General features: G+C 45.3%; 1 protein-coding gene across 7 annotated transcripts in view; it reads left to right on the top strand.

Annotated features, from left to right (window-relative positions):
* Nucleotides 1–18,351, top strand: part of DNM1 (dynamin 1) — a 64,931-nt gene extending 46,580 nt beyond the window's left edge. For 2 of the 7 annotated variants that reach the window (XM_059486331.1, XM_059486330.1), the window contains exons 16-22: nucleotides 4,796–4,905; nucleotides 5,487–5,598; nucleotides 6,781–6,792; nucleotides 8,038–8,208; nucleotides 8,383–8,624; nucleotides 8,961–9,179; nucleotides 17,645–18,351. In XM_059486331.1, the coding sequence (XP_059342314.1) occupies nucleotides 4,796–4,905; nucleotides 5,487–5,598; nucleotides 6,781–6,792; nucleotides 8,038–8,208; nucleotides 8,383–8,624; nucleotides 8,961–9,179; nucleotides 17,645–17,705 (927 nt within the window). In that variant the 3' untranslated portion in view covers nucleotides 17,706–18,351. Of the gene's footprint in view, nucleotides 1–4,795; nucleotides 4,906–5,486; nucleotides 5,599–6,780; nucleotides 6,793–8,037; nucleotides 8,209–8,382; nucleotides 8,625–8,960; nucleotides 9,180–12,464; nucleotides 12,502–16,270 lie in introns of all 7 variants that reach the window. The other 5 variants (XM_059486332.1, XM_059486329.1, XM_059486334.1 and 2 more) reach the window with 4 other exon arrangements.
* The last annotated feature ends 171 nt before the right edge of the window (nucleotides 18,352–18,522 follow it).

The raw sequence follows: 18,522 nt of genomic DNA, 5'->3' as shown, positions 1-18,522 counted from the left end.
GTCGCTTTCTGTGACGCCTGGCTCTCGTCTAGTGATTCCAGATGTTACTCCCTGCCCACAGGATTTGCTCCCTCTCCCTGTGCTGCAGGGAGAAAGGGGACTTCATTCCTCTTCCCTTTCAGGATTCCTTCTCCTGGTGTGGATGGTTAAGATTTGTGACCAAAAATGTGAACACTTGGAAGTCCCATCTTGGCACTGATGGTGCACTGGGGAGGTGTAACCTACCCTCTCTGAGATGTGAAACACTTCGTGTGTGTCTGTGTGTGTTGTGCTTTCCTTTAGCAAAGCAAGTCGGATACTCTGGGATGGTTCATCCCTGCCCTGGCACAAGGGGACTGGGGAGAAGGGCCTGGTTGTCCTTTGTGAAGGCTGGTGGGCATTGCTGTGGCATTTAAGGGGTTGTGACAGTCGAGTTTTGGGCACTAAAGTCTCTCTCAGGCAACTCAGGCTTTGCCTCTGCTTCTTCATAAACCCCCTGATGGCTTCCTAGGGTTGCACTTGGCTGCAGGTTTAAATCTATTCATTCTTCTAGCTCATGTGAATAAAAATCTTTACTGCAGGTGAGTTAATTACCATTGCTGTGCTTACTAAGCCAACAGTAATGGTTGTGATCAATCATATAAGTCCAGGTCTAGTGTCTAGAGAGCTTTTGAAATAAATCAGCTTAAAATCTTAGGATGTGTTGTTTAAGTTAAACTTAAACCAAGGCAGCTTTCTGATGTAAACAAGCTATTACAGCTGCTCTGCAGCTTGGGGGAGGAATCATTCCCATAAATTATGCTCTGAGGGCAAAAGTGACACAGGTGGGCTGTGTCTGGGAAATGTGGTCTCAAGATGTGTGTATGTAGTGGGATGACCAGGGCTTCCTGGAGGAGTCACATCTCACAAATTCATCTCTTCTTCTTGCTAAGACAAGAAGCAGAAAGCAATTGGTAACATCTTGTTTGGGGGAGTGGAGTGGTTGGTTCAGCTTGAAAAGCTCAGCTCACTTGCTTTCAAATATTCCGAACTGTTTTTCAGAGGCTTTTTCCTAATAATCTTTTAGTGTGCATGTATTTGTGCAGTGTGTTTATTATAAATTATGATGTTATTGCTTCTCCATTGGAGTAGAGTTTTATTACTGGAGTTCCCAAAATGCTGTGCATGTGTTTAACAGAAACAATTTTGCTGAAACTCCAGGCATCTCTGGGGCAGGTTTGTTTACCTTTACATCTTGCAGGAGGGAAAGGAGATTAAGAGGCTTAGGCAAGATGAATTTCTCCTAATTTCACACGACCCCCAATTAAAACAATGGCAGTGTCTTCTCCCATATCCACAGACCTTTGTCTCTGTGCAGAAGAAGGTGTTTGTCATAACAGCTACAGGGAAACCTTTAATTAGTTTATTTATGCTCCAAATGCAAACTGAGATCTGATAATTCTGCCAATTACTTTCTTGTGCTGTGAGTGCCAATTTCCAACCTTAGGGAGCCCACACATGCATCTGTCAGCTTCATTTTGCATGTATCCAAGAGCAGGAAAATTTACTTTGCTGCTTAGGCAGTCCAGGTGACTGGAGGGAATGCTTGGAGTCAGGCTGGCTTGCTGCCTGCTGAATTCTGTGAACTTTTTGAAGCTTATTACCTACAGTTTAGCAACAAGTAATTCAGGTGATAGTGCAGATTATTGCTGTATCTGGCCAAAACCCATTTCTAGGATTTAGCCACCATAAGAAGATGTGTAGCAACAATAAAGGACTTTGGAACATCAGGCTGCAACTACAGCATCACTTTTTTCCTGCAGTTATTGTGCTTGCCACCCCACAACTGGAGTGGCTCATGGATCCTGGTTGGTTTCCTGGCCATGTGTATTTTCTTTCCCTGTAGATGCAGAGTACAGAGCCATATGGCTGCATTCTGCACTGTGCTGGGGGCGGGGGAATAATCCTCTGGCACTTTTCCTGCCTCTGCAAGGAGCTTGCAGTCATCTCTTTCTGCAGCTCTCCCTGCAGGCTGAGGCTCCTGGGGGGAGCAGCAGCCCTGATGAGGGGTGGTTACCCTGTGCCTGCAATATTCTCAACCAACACTGAGCACCATCTTCTGTTTTGTACAGTCTGGGGGTCTCTGCCACTGGAACAGCTTCCCTTGGCCTCGTGGCTCTACAGATGAACTCACAGCCGAGGAGCACATTTTATATAACACATACTCTGCTGCTGAGGGACAGTTCTGCCTGATTTTTTTTCCTTCTTATTGATGAAGGGCTATATGAGTAACATAAGCCTCTTGGGATCAGACTGAGGACTTTGAATATAAGATTTCACAAACTACTTTCCCATTTCTATGTGTGCTGGCTCTTCCTTCTCTTCCCTCCTGACTCCAAGTCTGAAAAGCCAGAGAGAGAGAGAGAAGCCCTTTTCCCCTCTTGGCCAGGATACTGCTCAGCCATAGCACACCCTGCCAGATTGCTAACGTATGGGCAGAGTGCTCAGCCAAAGTTTGGAGAGGCTCAGCCCTTGGCAGCTCATTCCACACTTTCCTGTCTCTACATTCAGGAAATGAAGTCAGATTGTTGATATAAAACAGGCTGGGTTGAAAGCTGAGAAGCTGCAAAGGCTGAAGTGGGGGACTGGAAGGGGGAGGTGTAGGGAGATGGGGAGCAGCAGGGGCTCACTGCAGCTTGCCTGCCTTGGGGGTTCCCTGTTTTGTGCCCATGTTCTCCACCTGATTGCTCTTGCTACCTCCACCTTGAGGACTGATAAGTTGTGCTGGCACACAGATATTTTGTCTTCTGTTGTCTGTGGCAAGATCAGCATGTGGAGATAGTGCTGTCCTGATCACATGGCAGCATTTATGTGAGAGCTTGGAAAGGGTGAAAGTTGAAACTCTGGCAAAGAGCATGTTGTTTCCATATCAGGGTCACGGAATTCCCTTACTTTTGGACATTTTTTCCTGAAGAATGACACCATTGCAGCACTTGTATGGAATTATGTGGGCCTAATGCAGAAGGTTTTCCTCAGACATCTTTAACATCAGCAGTTTTGGTTGTATTTTGTTGAGTGGTTTTTTTGTGGGGTTTTTTTTTGGTGGTTTGGGGGGTTTTTTGTTTGTTTGTTTGCAAGGGTTTTTTTGTGTTGGTTTTTTTGTTTGTTTGTGGGGTTTTTTTGTTATTTGTTTTGGATTATTGATTTGGGCTTTTTGTTGGGTTTTTAGGGGGGATGTGTGGGCGGTGATTGGTGTTTTTTTTTTTTTACTAGCCCAGGGACTGTGGAGTGGATTTAGGGAGTTCCAGTTAAGCAAGGCTGCAGTGGGGATGGTCTGACTTGGCCAAGGACTCAGCAGTTGGTGTTGTTCTCTTCTAGGTCACCAGTTCAGCCTCAGTCACCATAATGATAACCCAGAGTAATAGAAAACTTGCAAGTTCTTTGTGACTCACAGAATCTGAAGTAGTCTGAGTAGCTCTGAGAGCAGCATGTGGCTGACATATACCCCATTAGAAAAGTGCCTGCCCACATCTAATTAAAGCTGATCAGCAGTATTAGAAAGTCCAGGGAAATTTGCTTGGAAGAATTCTTGTGTTTTCATGGTCTGGCATCTTTGAAAGGGAGTCTGGCAACAATCCAAGAGATCTCTTCTGTTTTCTAAATGCTGTGTTTTGGGATATTCCTGTTGCATATGATTTGTAGTGAACTGGTACAGTTTTGTCTTTGGGATATCTCAGTACTGTGAGGTGCTGGTGTCCTTAGCAAACTCAAGTCAATTTAGGTGAAGCTTAAGAGGACATTAGGCTGGATTTGCAATTGTCTGGGTGTTAGAGCTCAGCAGCTTTCTCACTTTTACCTGCTCCTCTGCCCTGCCCTTCCTTCCTGGTCAGCTCTTCAGGATCTCTCCTCACTGCCCATCTTTGTTTTCCTTCCTGTTTCCTCCAAGAGTGATCATGTTGTTTTCAGCCAAGAAAAGTCTACAAACAAGATCTCACAAGGGGACAGTCTCACATGCTTGCTTTGCACATAGGAGGATGCTCTGGGTTTGGCTTAGTCTTGGAGAGCTGCATTCTGCCTTTTGGAGACCAGTGTGAGGGCTCCCTCTCCTGTTGTGCTGGGGTATAATTCCCAGCTGGAAAAGGATGCTCCAAATGAGGGCCTTAAACCACATCCAGTTCTATTAATTTGCTGTAGATCCAGATTTGAGACTAAGCAGGGGTTATAATTTCTGACTTAGTTTCTGAGTGCAAATGTAAAAGTTGATATGAAGTTTTAATATTTTTTTTAATGAAGGTGAAGGGTTCACAGTAACTAATTGAGTGTAGGACTAGGACAGTGATAGGATGAAGTAACAAAATCAGCAAGTCAAGTTTTCTGAAGAGGTAAATTCGAGATAGATATACATATGCATATAGATATATACATATATGAGATCTTTAACATAATATTTAACATTAAGGTTTATTGACACTTAACTTCTGTATCAAACCAGCTTTTCTATTACATCTCTGGCTTTTCCTGAACGTGGATTGCCCCCTTTGCTAAGAAGAGTGGGACCACGGTGTTGAGCACAGTCTGGGGAGGTTGGACATTGCTGTGCTGGTGCCTGGCCCTGGAGGAGTTGATGGGACAGGGTTGTTGGGCCACATCACAAAAGCAGTTGGGAAGGACAAACTTTTGTTTCCAGCTTTCCCCTTCTCTCACAGACTGAAGGAAACAAAGGACCTGGATCTGAGAATGCCTCTGTTGCTGTGGGGCCCTGATGCTGATACTCCCTGCTGGTAGAGCAGAGGTGGCCCTGGAGCAGGGAGTGACTTGTTCCTCATTCCCTTTTCAGGAGAAGGAGAAGAAGTACATGTTACCAGTGGATAACCTGAAACTGCGGGATGTGGAGAAGGGCTTCATGTCCAGCAAGCACATCTTTGCTCTCTTCAACACTGAACAGAGGTATGCTCCATCTCAGCACAGCAAGCTGCTGGAGCCAGGGACAGGATGGGGATGAGTGTGTGAGGATAGCTGGCCAGGACAGATGTGAGTGTCCTTTCAGAACAGCTGCTTTTGAAGGAGATGGGAGGACTTTACTTCATTCCTTCTGATCTTACAGATAGGTATAATTTTCCTTTTGTTTGCCAGTGTATGGCTTGTGGTGTGAACTTAACCCTTCAGCCTTTTGGTGTGGTTACCTCAGTCTGCCTGTGGCTGGGATATATGTTTATAATCACAATGTTCTTGGTGAGTGACTAGGGAAATCCATAGGACCTGGGATGTGTGGAGGAGTCCAGCAGCAAACAGAACTGAAAAGAGAATCTTTTTTAGGCCTTGCTGAAACATAAATCTGATTTGAGAGCAATCAGACTTGATTTTTAAAAAACCTTTGCTTTTGCAGAGTCATCATGAGGTGCCTAGCAAGGGACCAAGTGTCTGTCTTAAAATGACAGGAGGATTCCCTAGTCATTGATATCTTTGTCAAATATGGGCAGATCTCTGAGTTGAGAGAGAGAATAATAAAATATGTGTCTTCCTGTCAGGAATGTTTACAAGGACTACCGGCAGCTGGAGCTGGCCTGTGAGACCCAGGAGGAGGTGGACAGCTGGAAGGCTTCATTCCTCAGGGCAGGAGTGTACCCAGAGCGTGTTGGGGTAAGTGACAGCCACAATAATGGGATAAGCAGGAGCACAGCATGTGTCTTGAGAAGGATAGCTCCATCTTCTTGTGTTAAAATTAAGTCTATAAAGGTTTTGTCTTTCCAGAGCTGAGAATCTTTCTGTTGCTTCCATTAGGGAAGCTTGAGATAAAATAGCTGGCAGCTTCAAAGGGAAGATAAAGTAGGAAAAGACTGCCTTGATAAATCCCTCTAGCTGTCTTGTTTTGTGGACATTAAATTCACAATATAAGGGTGACATTTAACTACTGTGACTACTAACTGGTATGGTATCCACTGAGCAAAGGCACCATTCCTTTTTGGGAACTCTGTACAGCCTTATTAGGGACTTCCTGATTTAGCAGTTCTCCAACTTTCCTTCCTCCAACTAATTAGGGAGGGATGTTCTTTGAATTTTGCTTTGTGGATACTCTAATATGCTCCTTTAGCAAGAACTCTTATCTCTTCCCTTTCCCTTGCCCCACAGCACTTATTGTCAGCATTATTTTGTGCTTTAAAAGTATCTTCTAGACAATTGGGGTATTTGTTTCTGTTCAAAGCCTTTCCTGTTCCTCTGTGAGAGGAAGCTACTATAAATAGTTTTCCCATTAGAAAAGTGATAATTGCTTTTCTATTTGTATTTGTTGCTTCTAATAGATTTCTTGCATTCATCTATCCTGTTACACTTGAATATTGCTGGTTTTGCCTTAAAGCATTTCCTAACAAACTGATAAGAGATTTTAAAAAGAGAGTTAGGCACTGGGCTTTAACAGTGACATGACTTCAGATTAGCTTTGAACCAGACTGGTTCTCTTAACCACAGTGGCCATTGGCACCTGTTGCTGTGCAAGTGGAGGGGTGTGACATGGGAACCCTGGTCCCTGTCTCAAAGCCCCTGTGAGGAATGGCAGTGGCCCCTGCAGGTAAGAAAGTTATCCTTTGTTGCTAACAACATGGTTTCCTTTGCAGAGCATCCCACTTTTCTGTTTAGCTGAACAGTTCACTTGTTCCCCTTCTAGGGTAATAGAGGTACTGATGTATTTTTAGTGGGATTGGTCTTTTGCTTGTCAGTGCTATTTTGGGACCTTCTCCAAATTCTAAGACCAACTAAAAGTAATTTTTTATTTTTTGTCCCTTTTTGTTTTAATTTTTTCCACGTATGCTCAAACTGGCCTGCCAGGACAAGGACAAAGTAAGTCTGACCCCCTCTGCCTGTCTTGCCTCCTGGGGCTCTCACCAGATATCGCTCTCATTTTTTTTTCTCCTTTTGTCACAATTTCCTGAGAGGCATTTGCTTCTTCTCCCTCTTTGTACCCTCTGTTGGATTCCTGCTGTCTGTTTCTGTTCTTGGTTTGAGTTTTCTTTTTCTTTTTATTCCTTCCTTTTTGTATGACTTCTGAATCTTGGTGCAAGCTTCTTTTTGGGTTTTTTTTTTTTACCCTCACTTTTTTAAGTTGTCCTGTTTGACATCCACTTCCTTTACTTTGTTTCACACTGAGACCTTGCATTCCTTCATTATGTAAGATCTTCTCAGCAAAAGCTCAAATGAACAAAAGAATTTGCCCTCTCTCATATATTTTGTTCCCCAAAACAAAAGAGAAGCCATTTCCTACATGGTAGATTGTTCAGACTAGGGCTGTTTAAAACAAAGATGTTTCATTATACAATCATGGGGCTTTTTTTTAAAATAAACATTGAGGAAGGCAGCAGTTCTTTCATGCTTCAATACTTTGAAATTGATCCCAAATGGAGGGGCCTTGGAGATTGCTTGCTGTCAAACAGCACAGTCCAGGTTTTACCTTACAGAATAAACAATGTATTTCAGGCCAAGAGGAGGAGATTCATCTGCTTGGTGTGAAAGAAAAGATAATTATAACTTATGATGCAGGAGTTGCAGTTGAAGTGATAGTAAAGTTTTCTATTTTATTCCATCTACTTGTGGTCAGCCTGAGAGGAGCATTGTTTCACTGCTCTGTATCTGTTTTCTCATTTGTATAATGAGGACAAAGATGCAGCATGGCAGAGAGCCTGTGAGACTTAATTTATAGTGAATGGTTCTTGGTTTTAACTGACTGGTCGTGGAAAACCCAGATCAAATGAAGAACCTTTCAAGAAGCTGTAAATATTAAAAAGTAATAATACAGCTTTGAGATGCACCTGAACATGTGTCAGGAATCCCTGTTGCCTTTCACCTTTTCTTAATAACTTTCTACTGAGAGAGCAGCTTTATTGCTAAAATTTCTCAGATCTGAGCTGGAGAAGTCTGTACAAACTGAGTTGTGCATTGACAATCACAGCTCAAAATGTAAGTTTAAATAAATTTAATTTATTTCATGAGCTTCCTGCCTGTTCCCTTCTACTCTTCTCTTAGCTCTCATGGAAAGCCAATTTAATGTTATATTTGAAGAACCAATATGTTTCTCCTTTTTTTCTGCAGGCCAGTGAAGCAGAGGAGAATGGAGGAGACAGTTTCATGCACTCCATGGATCCTCAGCTGGAGAGACAAGTGGAAACGATCAGGAACCTGGTGGATTCCTACATGGCAATTGTCAACAAAACCATCAGAGACCTCATGCCGAAGACAATCATGCACCTCATGATAAACAATGTACTTATCTCACTGTGGTCAAGGGAGGTGGGAGAGGCAGAAAGGAGAAAAACAGGGAGGGAGGAAAAAATGAAGAAAAACAGAAGGCAGCTTGCAAGGAAGAGGTGGGGACAGAATAGAGTGTTTTTGGGGAGAGATGGTGAAAACTGATTCCCTCTCTCTGCTCACTTACAGACCAAGGACTTCATCCATTCAGAGCTGCTGGCAAACCTGTACTCCTGCGGGGACCAGAACACGCTGATGGAGGAGTCGGCGGAGCAGGCGCAGCGGCGCGACGAGATGCTGCGCATGTACCACGCGCTGAAGGAGGCCCTCAACATCATCGGGGACATCAACACCAGCACCATCAGCACCCCCATGCCCCCACCGGTGGACGACTCCTGGCTGCAGGTGCAGAGCGTACCGTCCGGACGCAGGTACCAGAGGCTCAGGGGGAGAGCCCCCAGAGCTGCCTGACGCCTCTTCGGAGCCTTGCTGGGGCCTCCCGCTGACACAGGGAGTCCTCTTCTTCCTGTGGATGAAGAGTCCTGGGTGTTTCTGCTGGCAGGCTCCTAGGATATCATTACAGAGATGTTCTGCTTGGGTTGGATGGGGTTGATGTAGCTTTGGAAGCAGCCTGGTGTGGTACTTGAAAGCCAAAGGGTGGTGTGTAAAGTGATGTGAAGCTAGAGAGAAACACTGAAGGCAGAGTGGTGCCTGTGGGGACATCCCAGAGCTGTTGCTGCAGTTGAATGCCTTTGTTTGTTTGGCAGGTCCCCCACATCCAGCCCCACGCCGCAGAGGAGAGCTCCTGCAGTGCCCCCCGCCAGACCTGGGTCTCGCGGACCGGCTCCTGGGCCACCTCCTGCTGGTGGCTCCACGCTGGGTGGTGCCCCCCCTGTGCCCTCCAGGCCAGGTGCCTCTCCTGATCCCTTCGGGCCCCCACCTCAGGTTCCTTCTCGGCCTAACCGTGCTCCTCCTGGTGTTCCCAGGTAAGTGCTGAGACACAGCTCCTTGCAGATGGAGGATGTTCTGGTTTTGGGTTGGAGCCTTGGCAGCACTTGGCCTGCCTGGGTCATAGGAGGAGAATGGAGTGCATGGTGTGGGTAGAGCCTTTGGATATTTGGATTGGATTCAGAGGCAGGAGCATCATTGTCCTCTGAGATTCCATTGTATGGATGAGGCAATGCCAAGGCAGCTCTCAAACAGAGGGGCAGCTGTTTCTCTCTAAAAGCCTCTATGAAGAATGTGGGAGAAAACCCTGATCCCAAGGTTTACAGCAATTGTAACAATGCCTATAGTCATCAGCTAAATCACAGGACTGGGATGAGATTCCTCTCTGTGTAGGGCTCCCCAAAGTCTGAAGTTGCTCCTTTTCTCTTGGCCCAGAGTTCTTCAAGGTGAGTTGGAAGACCTTCAGAGCTGCTCAGCTGCTTTCTGGCTAGGAGAGTATCACAGGATCACTGGCAGGGAAATGAATTCTTAGGCAATTCTGTTGCTTGTGTAATCAACTTCAGCATTTTCCAGTCTAGAGGGTTCAAATCACACAGCTTTGCTTTCCCATTAGGAAACTCATTTCCTTTCCTGTTCATTCACTTCAGACACACTTCAACACAGTAATAAGGGATTATCCCAGTGCAGCTGAGTACGTGTTCCTGAGCAGGACTTGGGAAGCAGTCTGGAACCAGGAATGCTTTTATGTTGGGTACTTAGTTTCCCTTGAGGAGGAGGAGGTAATTGCAGTGTAAAGAACAAACACAACCAGAAACTCTCCAGTGACATGACAGAGGGAACACTTCCCTTGTGGAAAACACCTCTCCAGTGGGTGCTGGTGGCACAGGTCTGAAACTTTGCCGTTTTCTGTGGAAACACCAAGCCTGTCAATGGTTGGGGATGGTGTATGGCAGAGTGGGTTCAATATTCCTTCTGCAATAGTGCCCAGCTCATGTTTGGTACTGCCTGTTTGGAGGGAAATGTTCTCTGCCAGGCTGCAGCCAGCCCAGAGGTGGATGAGTCCAGACAGCTTTACAGACCAGTTTGTGACTCTAGTGTTTGCAAATGGTTTTACTTTCTTGGTGCCTTTGCCCCAGTCCTTCCTATGCACCTTGATGCAGCTCTCACAGTAACTTGTCCTCACATACCTCAGTGTTGCCCTGGAGACTGTGGAGGCACCTATGGATGTCAGCATGCTTCTACTGTGTATTTTGGCTCCTGCTTCTTGTGACCCTGCCTTTCCATATACTGTCACTTTGTGGTTTTGTTTTCAGTATACTTATGCTTCTTTATGTCTCCATTTTCCTCCTTTCACTCAGTTTCATTTCTTCACTCATGAAAAATATTCTATATACCTGGCTGTCATGATAGGATTCCCCAAATGGGCTGAAATGAATTGGCCTTTTTTTAAAGAAATCTGTCATAGCTTATCTTAATGGCTTTTCTGCCTTTTGCATGAGTACAAGGGCTTAGGGAAAGGTAGGAAAACAGCACTGGAGCAGAGGAGGAAAGAGTTTCATGCTTGACTGAGCAACCCCTTGGTTTAGGAGAGATGGTAGGTTGGATTGCATGCTACTGACTGCCCTGATCTGGAGTTGAGAATGTAATTCCAGAAGCTGTGAAGTGTGATGCTCATTCTCTGATCCCCCTCTCTGATTCTTCCAGTTGTTCATAGACTCCTCCGGATCCTGATACCAGCTTGTCATTTGAGTTCACTGATGAATGGAGAATTTCCAATGACAAGGGACTCTTTCTCTTCCTCTCCTGTATATAGAATAAGAATGTTCCCTGCTAGCACTTGGACTCGGGTCCTTCTGCCATGGGTGAACGAATGCCATCTCCATTGTTGCTTTTTTAATACCCATCTTTCCCCTGCTAACTGGGCTGTGCAGTGTGTGTGAGAGAGGAACAAAGCTCTTGTGTTCAGCACAGGTGGGCTTTGGTGGAGGAGTTGGTGGTGTGGAGTGAGCTCAGATGGGTGGTGGTGGCTGGGTGTACTTTGTGTGCTCATTGATGCCTGGGTAGAAGTTTGATAGTTTTGTGCCTCTGGTTTGAGCATCTGATTTTATGAATGAGGAACTTACACAAGTGTCATGCTACTCCTTTTTCATAAACATAAGTGTATAAACACATTTTCACGTGTAATCACCACATGGTACATTTTTTTTGCACAGAAAGATTTTCCTGCATATAATGAAGGACACTTAAGACTTACCATCCTGTTTCTGTGCTTAGCATTTATTCAGTTTACTGTGGAAATCCATATAGACAAATATAGCTCCAATTTTGGGAGCTGAAAGTTACAAACCATCCAAGATCCTCTCAGTGTGCAGTGGACTGCATTTAGGATTTGATCTAGGGAAGAAATCTATGAAGGTATTCCCTCACATGTTTATTCTCTAGTTTAAAATAGTTTGATAGAGCCTATAGGTAGAAGAGCTTGACGGAGAGCTAAGAAAATTTCAGTGTGAATGACTCAACCATCAGAAAAATGATTGAGGTTGAAGGTATAAATGTGTTCTCCATTCTTTGGTATCACAAGGCCATGGGTCTGGGGTTACCTCCTGGCAGGTATGATTCTCACTGGCTGCTGTGCTGGTCAGTACCATGGGGGCACATCACTGGAACTCCCAAAGGGTTTCTGGACACACATTTTCAAGGCACACATTATCTCCTTAGTGATTTAGTGGCCAATGTCTGTGCCCATGGCCAGGGGTTGGAACTAGATCATCTTTAAGGTCCCTTCCAACCCAAACCATTCTATGATAAGGTCTCACAGCTCTGATCTGAATTATTCAGGAGGTCAGAGTAGCTGATTTAATGATTTATGACCTTCAGAAAAGCCTTCGCCTGCTTTGTGCCATTTGAGGTAGTGCTCAGGACTGCACGTTATCTCCCTCTTTCCCAAGCTCTTTGTTAAACGTTTAATTTGGTCAGAAGATAGGAGTCCTCAGTGGGACAAGCCCAGCTACTGTGCTGAAACCTGGCTATGACACTGGTGAATGTGTGAGGAGCTTGGGTGAGTGAGCAGCAGCCAGTAGGTGTGTGGACAGATGGATGGGGTTTGGTGCACCCCTGTGCACAACAGGGTCTGGATGTGGGTGGAGATGAGGCCGTGAGTGTTTGCTGTGTGTTTGCAGTCCCCCTGCTCATGCTGTGTTTGAGGGGGATGTGTGACTGTGTCTGTGCCAGCGCCTGTGTATCTGTTCCACCTTCCTGACAGTCTGTGTGGCCTCTGCCTTGAACTGTCTGAACTGCCATGTTGATTTCGTGTTGTCTTTCAGAATCACTATCAGTGACCCCTGAGGACTGGCAGCCACGGTAGGTTCTGCACTCTCTCTGCAATGCATGAGTCACTGTGTCCCCATCCTCCAGCTCTGCTCTGCAGCTCTCCTCTGCTGCCCAGTTCTTGTGTTAGTAACAGAGTCCCTTGTCTGATGAACCACCTCTGCCAGGATCTCATAAAGGGAGGAGTCTTGAACAGAAAAACTGGCTGATGAGAGCCAGAGCAGCTGCTTGAGCTGCAGGAGCTGGGAAAGCTTCAGTACCTGATTTAAGGTCTGGAGGATCCTTTCTCTGCTTCTAAATAGAGGAGGTGGGATGGGGGAATGAGCTCTCACAGCAAGGTCTAAACTCTGTGTCTTTCATTTGGCTTTTATCCACACTGACTGTAAGATCAGCTGAATAAACTCTGCTTTGATTTGGTCTGTCAGCTCTGTTAGGATCAACACAGAGACTTGGGGAGCTGATAGTTCAGACTCCTCTTCTTATATTCTAATGTCTGGCTGGAGAAGTGCTCCCATCCTCACTGTATCCCTGGTGCTCATGGAAGTCAAGAGGAGTTTGGGTCATTAATATCAGGACTTCCATGTCTGAGTGCAGGGTAACTCTGACATTGAATGTTCCCTTTTACCCTTGTGTCCCATCATCAGATAGATGTGAACTCCCTTTGTTTGTTCTCCCCTTGACCCTTTACTTTCTAGGTACTCTTCTGCCTTCTCTGCAAGAGGAAGGCTGTAGTAATCTGTGATCCTCAAACCCTGCCCTGAGCTCCTGTCCTCTCAGCCCATTTCCCTGTCCTCTCTCTCCCTGCATTTTGCAGCATTGTAGTGGTTCAGTGATGTAGCAGGGTGTGGGTTTGTGCTGTGTGCTGCTCATCCTCTTAATGTCAGTGGGGGTGTGAAGAGAGACATTAGCAAATTCTCCTGAGCCTTTTTCTTGTGAGCCTCCAGCCCTTATTGACAAAGAGGTACAGAGAGCAAAACAGGGCAGGTGTGGATTTTCTGGGCCCCTTCTCCCTTTCTCTGTGGATGTTGTTTCATGACGGAGGAGTGGAGAAGCAGCAGCTCCTGCAGATTTCCTTGCTGCTGATTGTGGCAGAGAGATCTGGGGGCGAGGAGCACGTGCTGAAATCCTATTTTAATAGCAATAGCAGAAGTTCAAGCCCCTGTTCTGGGGCAGGGGGTCTCAGCCAGCCCCCATCTTGCAGTAGATGGTGTCTGTTACTGCTGCACAGAACTGCAGGTAGAGCTGAGAGGTGCCACATTGCAGTGATTGCTCATGATTGACATCTTTGAGGACGTCATCACCAACCCTCCTCATTGCTGGCACACTGCAGAGGTGTTGGAGCAATCAGCAGTTTCCTCCCATATTCTGCCTACTGCAGACATCCCTGGCAGCCCTGGAAACATGCATCCTGGGTGAACAACCTTGGGAAGGAGCCTCACTGTTGTCTGTACCCCATTCTGGGACTCGCTGTTATGGGGCGTTCTGGTTCTAATCTGGCATAAAGAGCACCAAGGAAATAAAAATTAAAAACAAAAAAAACCTCACTAAATTATCAAAAAAATTATACCCAAAACCTTTTGCAGTCCAAGGGAATAAATATAATATTTCCCACCTCTGTTTAGATCTCTATCAACAGAACTCCCTATTTCAATAGAAATAGTTCAATAGAACTCCCTATTAGCCCAGTGGTTCTTAGATAGGATTAGCTCAGTGTTCTCTCTGGGTATGGCCTGAAAGACTGACTTCAAAGGATGTGACAGTCCCTGGAACTCATCTCCCTGTGCTCCTGCCAGGGCTCAGGTCTTCTTTCTTATGTACTGGAGACAGCCACAGGCTTCCCTGTGAGCAAAACTTTGTTCCTTGTCCTGACAGGAAAAAGTGACTTTTCAGTGATATAAAAAGGCTTGATTAGCAGTGTAGTCTGACTGAAGCAGAATTTTGGGAGTAAATGTTGCCTGAGAGACTTCTCTGCCCCTTTTAGTGCTGGTAAAGAGTTTTCAGCCTTTTCTAACCTTACCAGGCAGAATCTGCAAGCATCTCCAGAAAACCTCAACAGAAATAGCCTACAAGTTTAAAAAGTGGCCCTATTCAAAATGCTTTGAATGCTGAGAGAAATGAGTGCAAAAATCAATCTAGTACATTACAAAAAGCAGCCCATCTACCTGTGAATTACCTGTGCTCCCTTCAGCCCTGTTTATCCTGCTAGGGTCAAGTGGCCACTCCTGGCAGAACACTTTGCGTATTCTGGTGGCTTCAAGCACCTTTTTCATGTGAACCCTCAGAGGCTTTTAGCACAACCTGTGCAAACTCCTGAAATGCAAACAGTCCTTTCGCCTTCTCAAAAAATGCCTTCTAACATCATGATGCAGCAGCATCTCTCTAAATGTTGAGCTGAAGTTCTGTGGGGTTTAAATTCAGGTGCTGTTGCTGTTCCAGTGACAGCAGAAGCCACCAAAGGGTTGGTGTGGCTGCATTTACACCGTGAGCACCCTTAGAGATCATGACATGTGGGATCTGTGCATTTAGCTCTGAGGCTTAATAAATCTGGAGCAGTAAGTTCTGCTGAGGTTTAATAAACAGGACTGGAGAGTTGCTCTGGTTTATTTGCTAAATGAGGGAACTTGCCCTGATTTATAGGAGTGTAGCTCCTGTAGTGCCAGTGTGATTATAGACTACTGGTACAAATATCCTCATTTCTAGCAGTGACGTGATTCTCTGTAATCTAAATCTTGTCAGTGTGGAATTATTGAGGTATTAATTATGTGACACCTGGTGATCAGTGTATGATCAGTGCAAGGGCTTCCCCTCCATTTGCTCTATATGCTGTTGGCTTTGCTCTTTGCATTTCAGGCAGTTTGGACCTTAAAATTACCCTGGCTTGGTACTGAACAATTCATTTATCTTAATGAAACATCAGCAAAATGCAGTTGAGGTCGCAGACACTGAAGGGAACATACTTTAAAGGAAAAACACAGATTGGACTCAGTTTTACAGAACACATTTTTATTTATAGCTTTCTTACAGCCTGTAGTCTGAGACTGAAGTGGTATTTCAGTTAATAATCTGAGAGCCATGTCAGGGGTGTTGTCTTGTATGTTTTTATTGTGGCTTTTTTTTCCCCCCAGTCCCTTACAGGAAGGAGATTCTAGAACACTTAATCCATGCAGAGGGCAAACACTTAAGTGCTGCCCATTTATGTAGCTAAAGTATCAGCAAAAGACTTGGAACAGAATGGAGAAGAAGTAGCCAAAGCTCCTTTTATTGAAGCAGAAGCTGCATTTACTCTGTGCCAAACTGGAAGACTGAAAGCTGTCAGCTTGCCCCTGACATCTAAGATCAGTTTCACGTCAGAATAGGGAATCTCAGCCTTGCAGGGGTAGAAGGTGCTCCTCCAAAGCAGCCAAGAGCCTCTGGCAGCAGCGCGTCTCAGAGGACCCATCCATGCTGTGTGACTGTCATGTGCTTGATAGAGGAGCTCACTGTTGTCCGTGCTTCTCCACTCATCCCAGAGCCAGGGCACTTACTGGCACTAAATGTCTGCACTTCCAAATTTCAGAGGGAACCAAAACTGGCAGTCCAGGGGATTGCTCTGCTGGTGATCTGTGCTGTGCAGAAAGGCCAGTGCGAGGCTGAGTAGAAGCCTGTGACTCTCCTTTGTGGAGCTGCACTCTGGGGGTTTGTGCCTCAGCTTGGATTCTTTTGCTGGCTCAGGCAAAGTGGAGAAGCATGTGTGGTTGTGACTGCAATTGCTGTGCTAACCACAGTGTGTGTTCTCTTGTTTTTGTTTCCTGCTTTTTCACAGCAGAAGGGGCCCCGCCTCACCTACTCGACCTACCATAATCCGACCGGCTGAACCGTCCCTCTTAGATTTATAACTTGAGGCTGTTGACAGCTGGCGACGAGTGCCGTGCTGGTGGCTTCCCCATTCCACCCTCCCTTCCACAGCCACAGTCACTCCTCTCATCCATCCCACACCCCTGCCTCCCACCACCCTCCCTGGTGTGTGTAAAACTCTAGCCTAGTGATTGAGCTCTTCGTCTTGGCTCGTGCGTCCTGTATTGCTTTGTGAGCATAGAGTAGCCTTCATTCAGTGGCATGGATCCCTGAAGTACACAGGCTCCTTGGAGAGATCAGCCACAGGGACATCCTTAGGTCCAAGTGGTGGCTGTCCATCCATCTGCCTAGTCTAGCCTGGATAAGTGTCCTGCCTGCACCAGTTAGCTGTAGCACCCAGGACTGAGCTGTAGCTGTTTTCTTTCCTTGTAGTTTTAAGACAAAAGTGTGGCTTAGCAAAAATATGCTGTCAAAACACATGACACCCGTTAGGAACAGATTCAATGTCCTGTGTATTAGCTTGACTTCTAAGGTGCACAAATTTCATGTTGGGAACAGTGCAATCAACTTCATATCAAAGTGAGGCAGGGAGATGAGTGAAGGGGGGAATGAATGGATCAGCCCAGTCCTGCCTGAGTGAAGTCTGAGATAGAGCACACACCTCAGCGTGCAGGGAGCTCACAGACCTGCTCACCCTGGCTCCTGGAGCCGGGCCATTCCTGCTGGGGGCACGCTGGCTCCTGCCAGCCCTTGTCTTGCATCACCATTTTTGGCTGACTTTCCTGAACCCAGCAGGGCGAGGGGAATCGACACGCTGCTCCCCCCTTGCAAACGGACAGCCAAATGTTTCAGGGAGTTTGCTGTGTGGTGTTTTGTTGAAAATATTTCTGCTTTGAACTAAGCACATCTTTAAGTGTTTTTGGGGTACTGTGGTGACTTCTTCCGTAGCCTTTTCTTGCATGTGGATGGTACGTGTTTGGGGAAACTTGTAACCATTGTTGATCACATCTCATCTTAAGGTTTGGTTTTTACTTTTCATGCTACATGTATTAAAAAAAAAAAAAAAAAAAGACTTGAGAATTAAAAAATATATCAACCCTGTACATCTCAGATGTCATGTCTCTACCAGAGCTAAATGAACCACCTGTGTTGCAGGCTGTCCTCCAGGCCTGATTGCTGTTGAAGTTCTCTTGTTTCAGTGCTATTACTCTAAAATTTCTCTTGTGGATCCTCTATTGTTCTGATGCCAGTTCCTTTCTGTATTTTAACTATTGTTTTACTACTTCTCCCCCTTCTCCTTCCCTTTTCCTTTTTCTTTGTTTCTCTTGTCTCTAACCTCCAGCCGGCCGGGTAAGGCCAGTCCCGCCCGCCCGGAGAGCCCAAAACCACCATTTGACATGTAGGCCTGCTCCCTCTGAGACTCTTTGCCTGCTCTTAGCTGTTCTGTCCTGGAATGGTCTGACTCCAATCTCACACATGGCTTGTTTTGTTTGTAATTTGTGACACACACATATCAGATGTGATTGTAGTGAAACTGTTTTTGGGGTTTTTTTTGTTTTTTTTTTTTTTGTTTGGGTTTTATTTTTTTTCCTTCCCAGCTGCTTAAAGGAGTTAAACAAGTATATTGTAGTAATGAGAAACATATCTTTACTGTTATAAATATCTATAAATATATATATAAGATGAAAAATCTATATATGTCCAGGTGTTAAAAGCCATTTGTGCTTCCATGTGAATTTTAGGAAATACTTAAGTAGGAAAAGAATATCTATATACATATATATATATATACACACACATCCAAAAAGTTAACCAAATCCCAATGTTGAGTTTTTGAGCTGATTGTTAAATTCTCTGCTGTGTGCAGTTGGGTTATTGTATTACCCCAGACTTGTGGGTGAACTGTCTCAGTGCTGGTAGTAGCTGTGATGCAGTTTGTGATCTACCTGTCACTCTTGTTTATTGGATGAAATAAACTCTCATTTCTGTATAATGAAGGTCTCCATGACTAGAATAAAACCATCTCTCTTTCTCTTGCTTTTTCTCTGAGTGGTTTTCAAGCTGTGTTTGATTGTAACCTGATCTTTTCATCCCACAGAGTTAACAAGCTGTACATGCAATCAGGGCCTGTCACTGATAGGAAAGGTGGAGCAGATCTGCATCAGCACTGGGTGTCCAGGAGCTGCAGTAGAGTGAAACAGCTTGTCAGGTGCAAAAAGG

This window comes from Ammospiza nelsoni, chromosome 20, assembly GCF_027579445.1.
Source record: "Ammospiza nelsoni isolate bAmmNel1 chromosome 20, bAmmNel1.pri, whole genome shotgun sequence".
In the NCBI taxonomy this organism is placed as follows: domain Eukaryota; kingdom Metazoa; phylum Chordata; class Aves; order Passeriformes; family Passerellidae; genus Ammospiza; species Ammospiza nelsoni.
The sequence above is the reverse complement of the archived record's forward strand: the minus strand, read 5'-3'. Positions and strand labels throughout refer to the sequence as shown.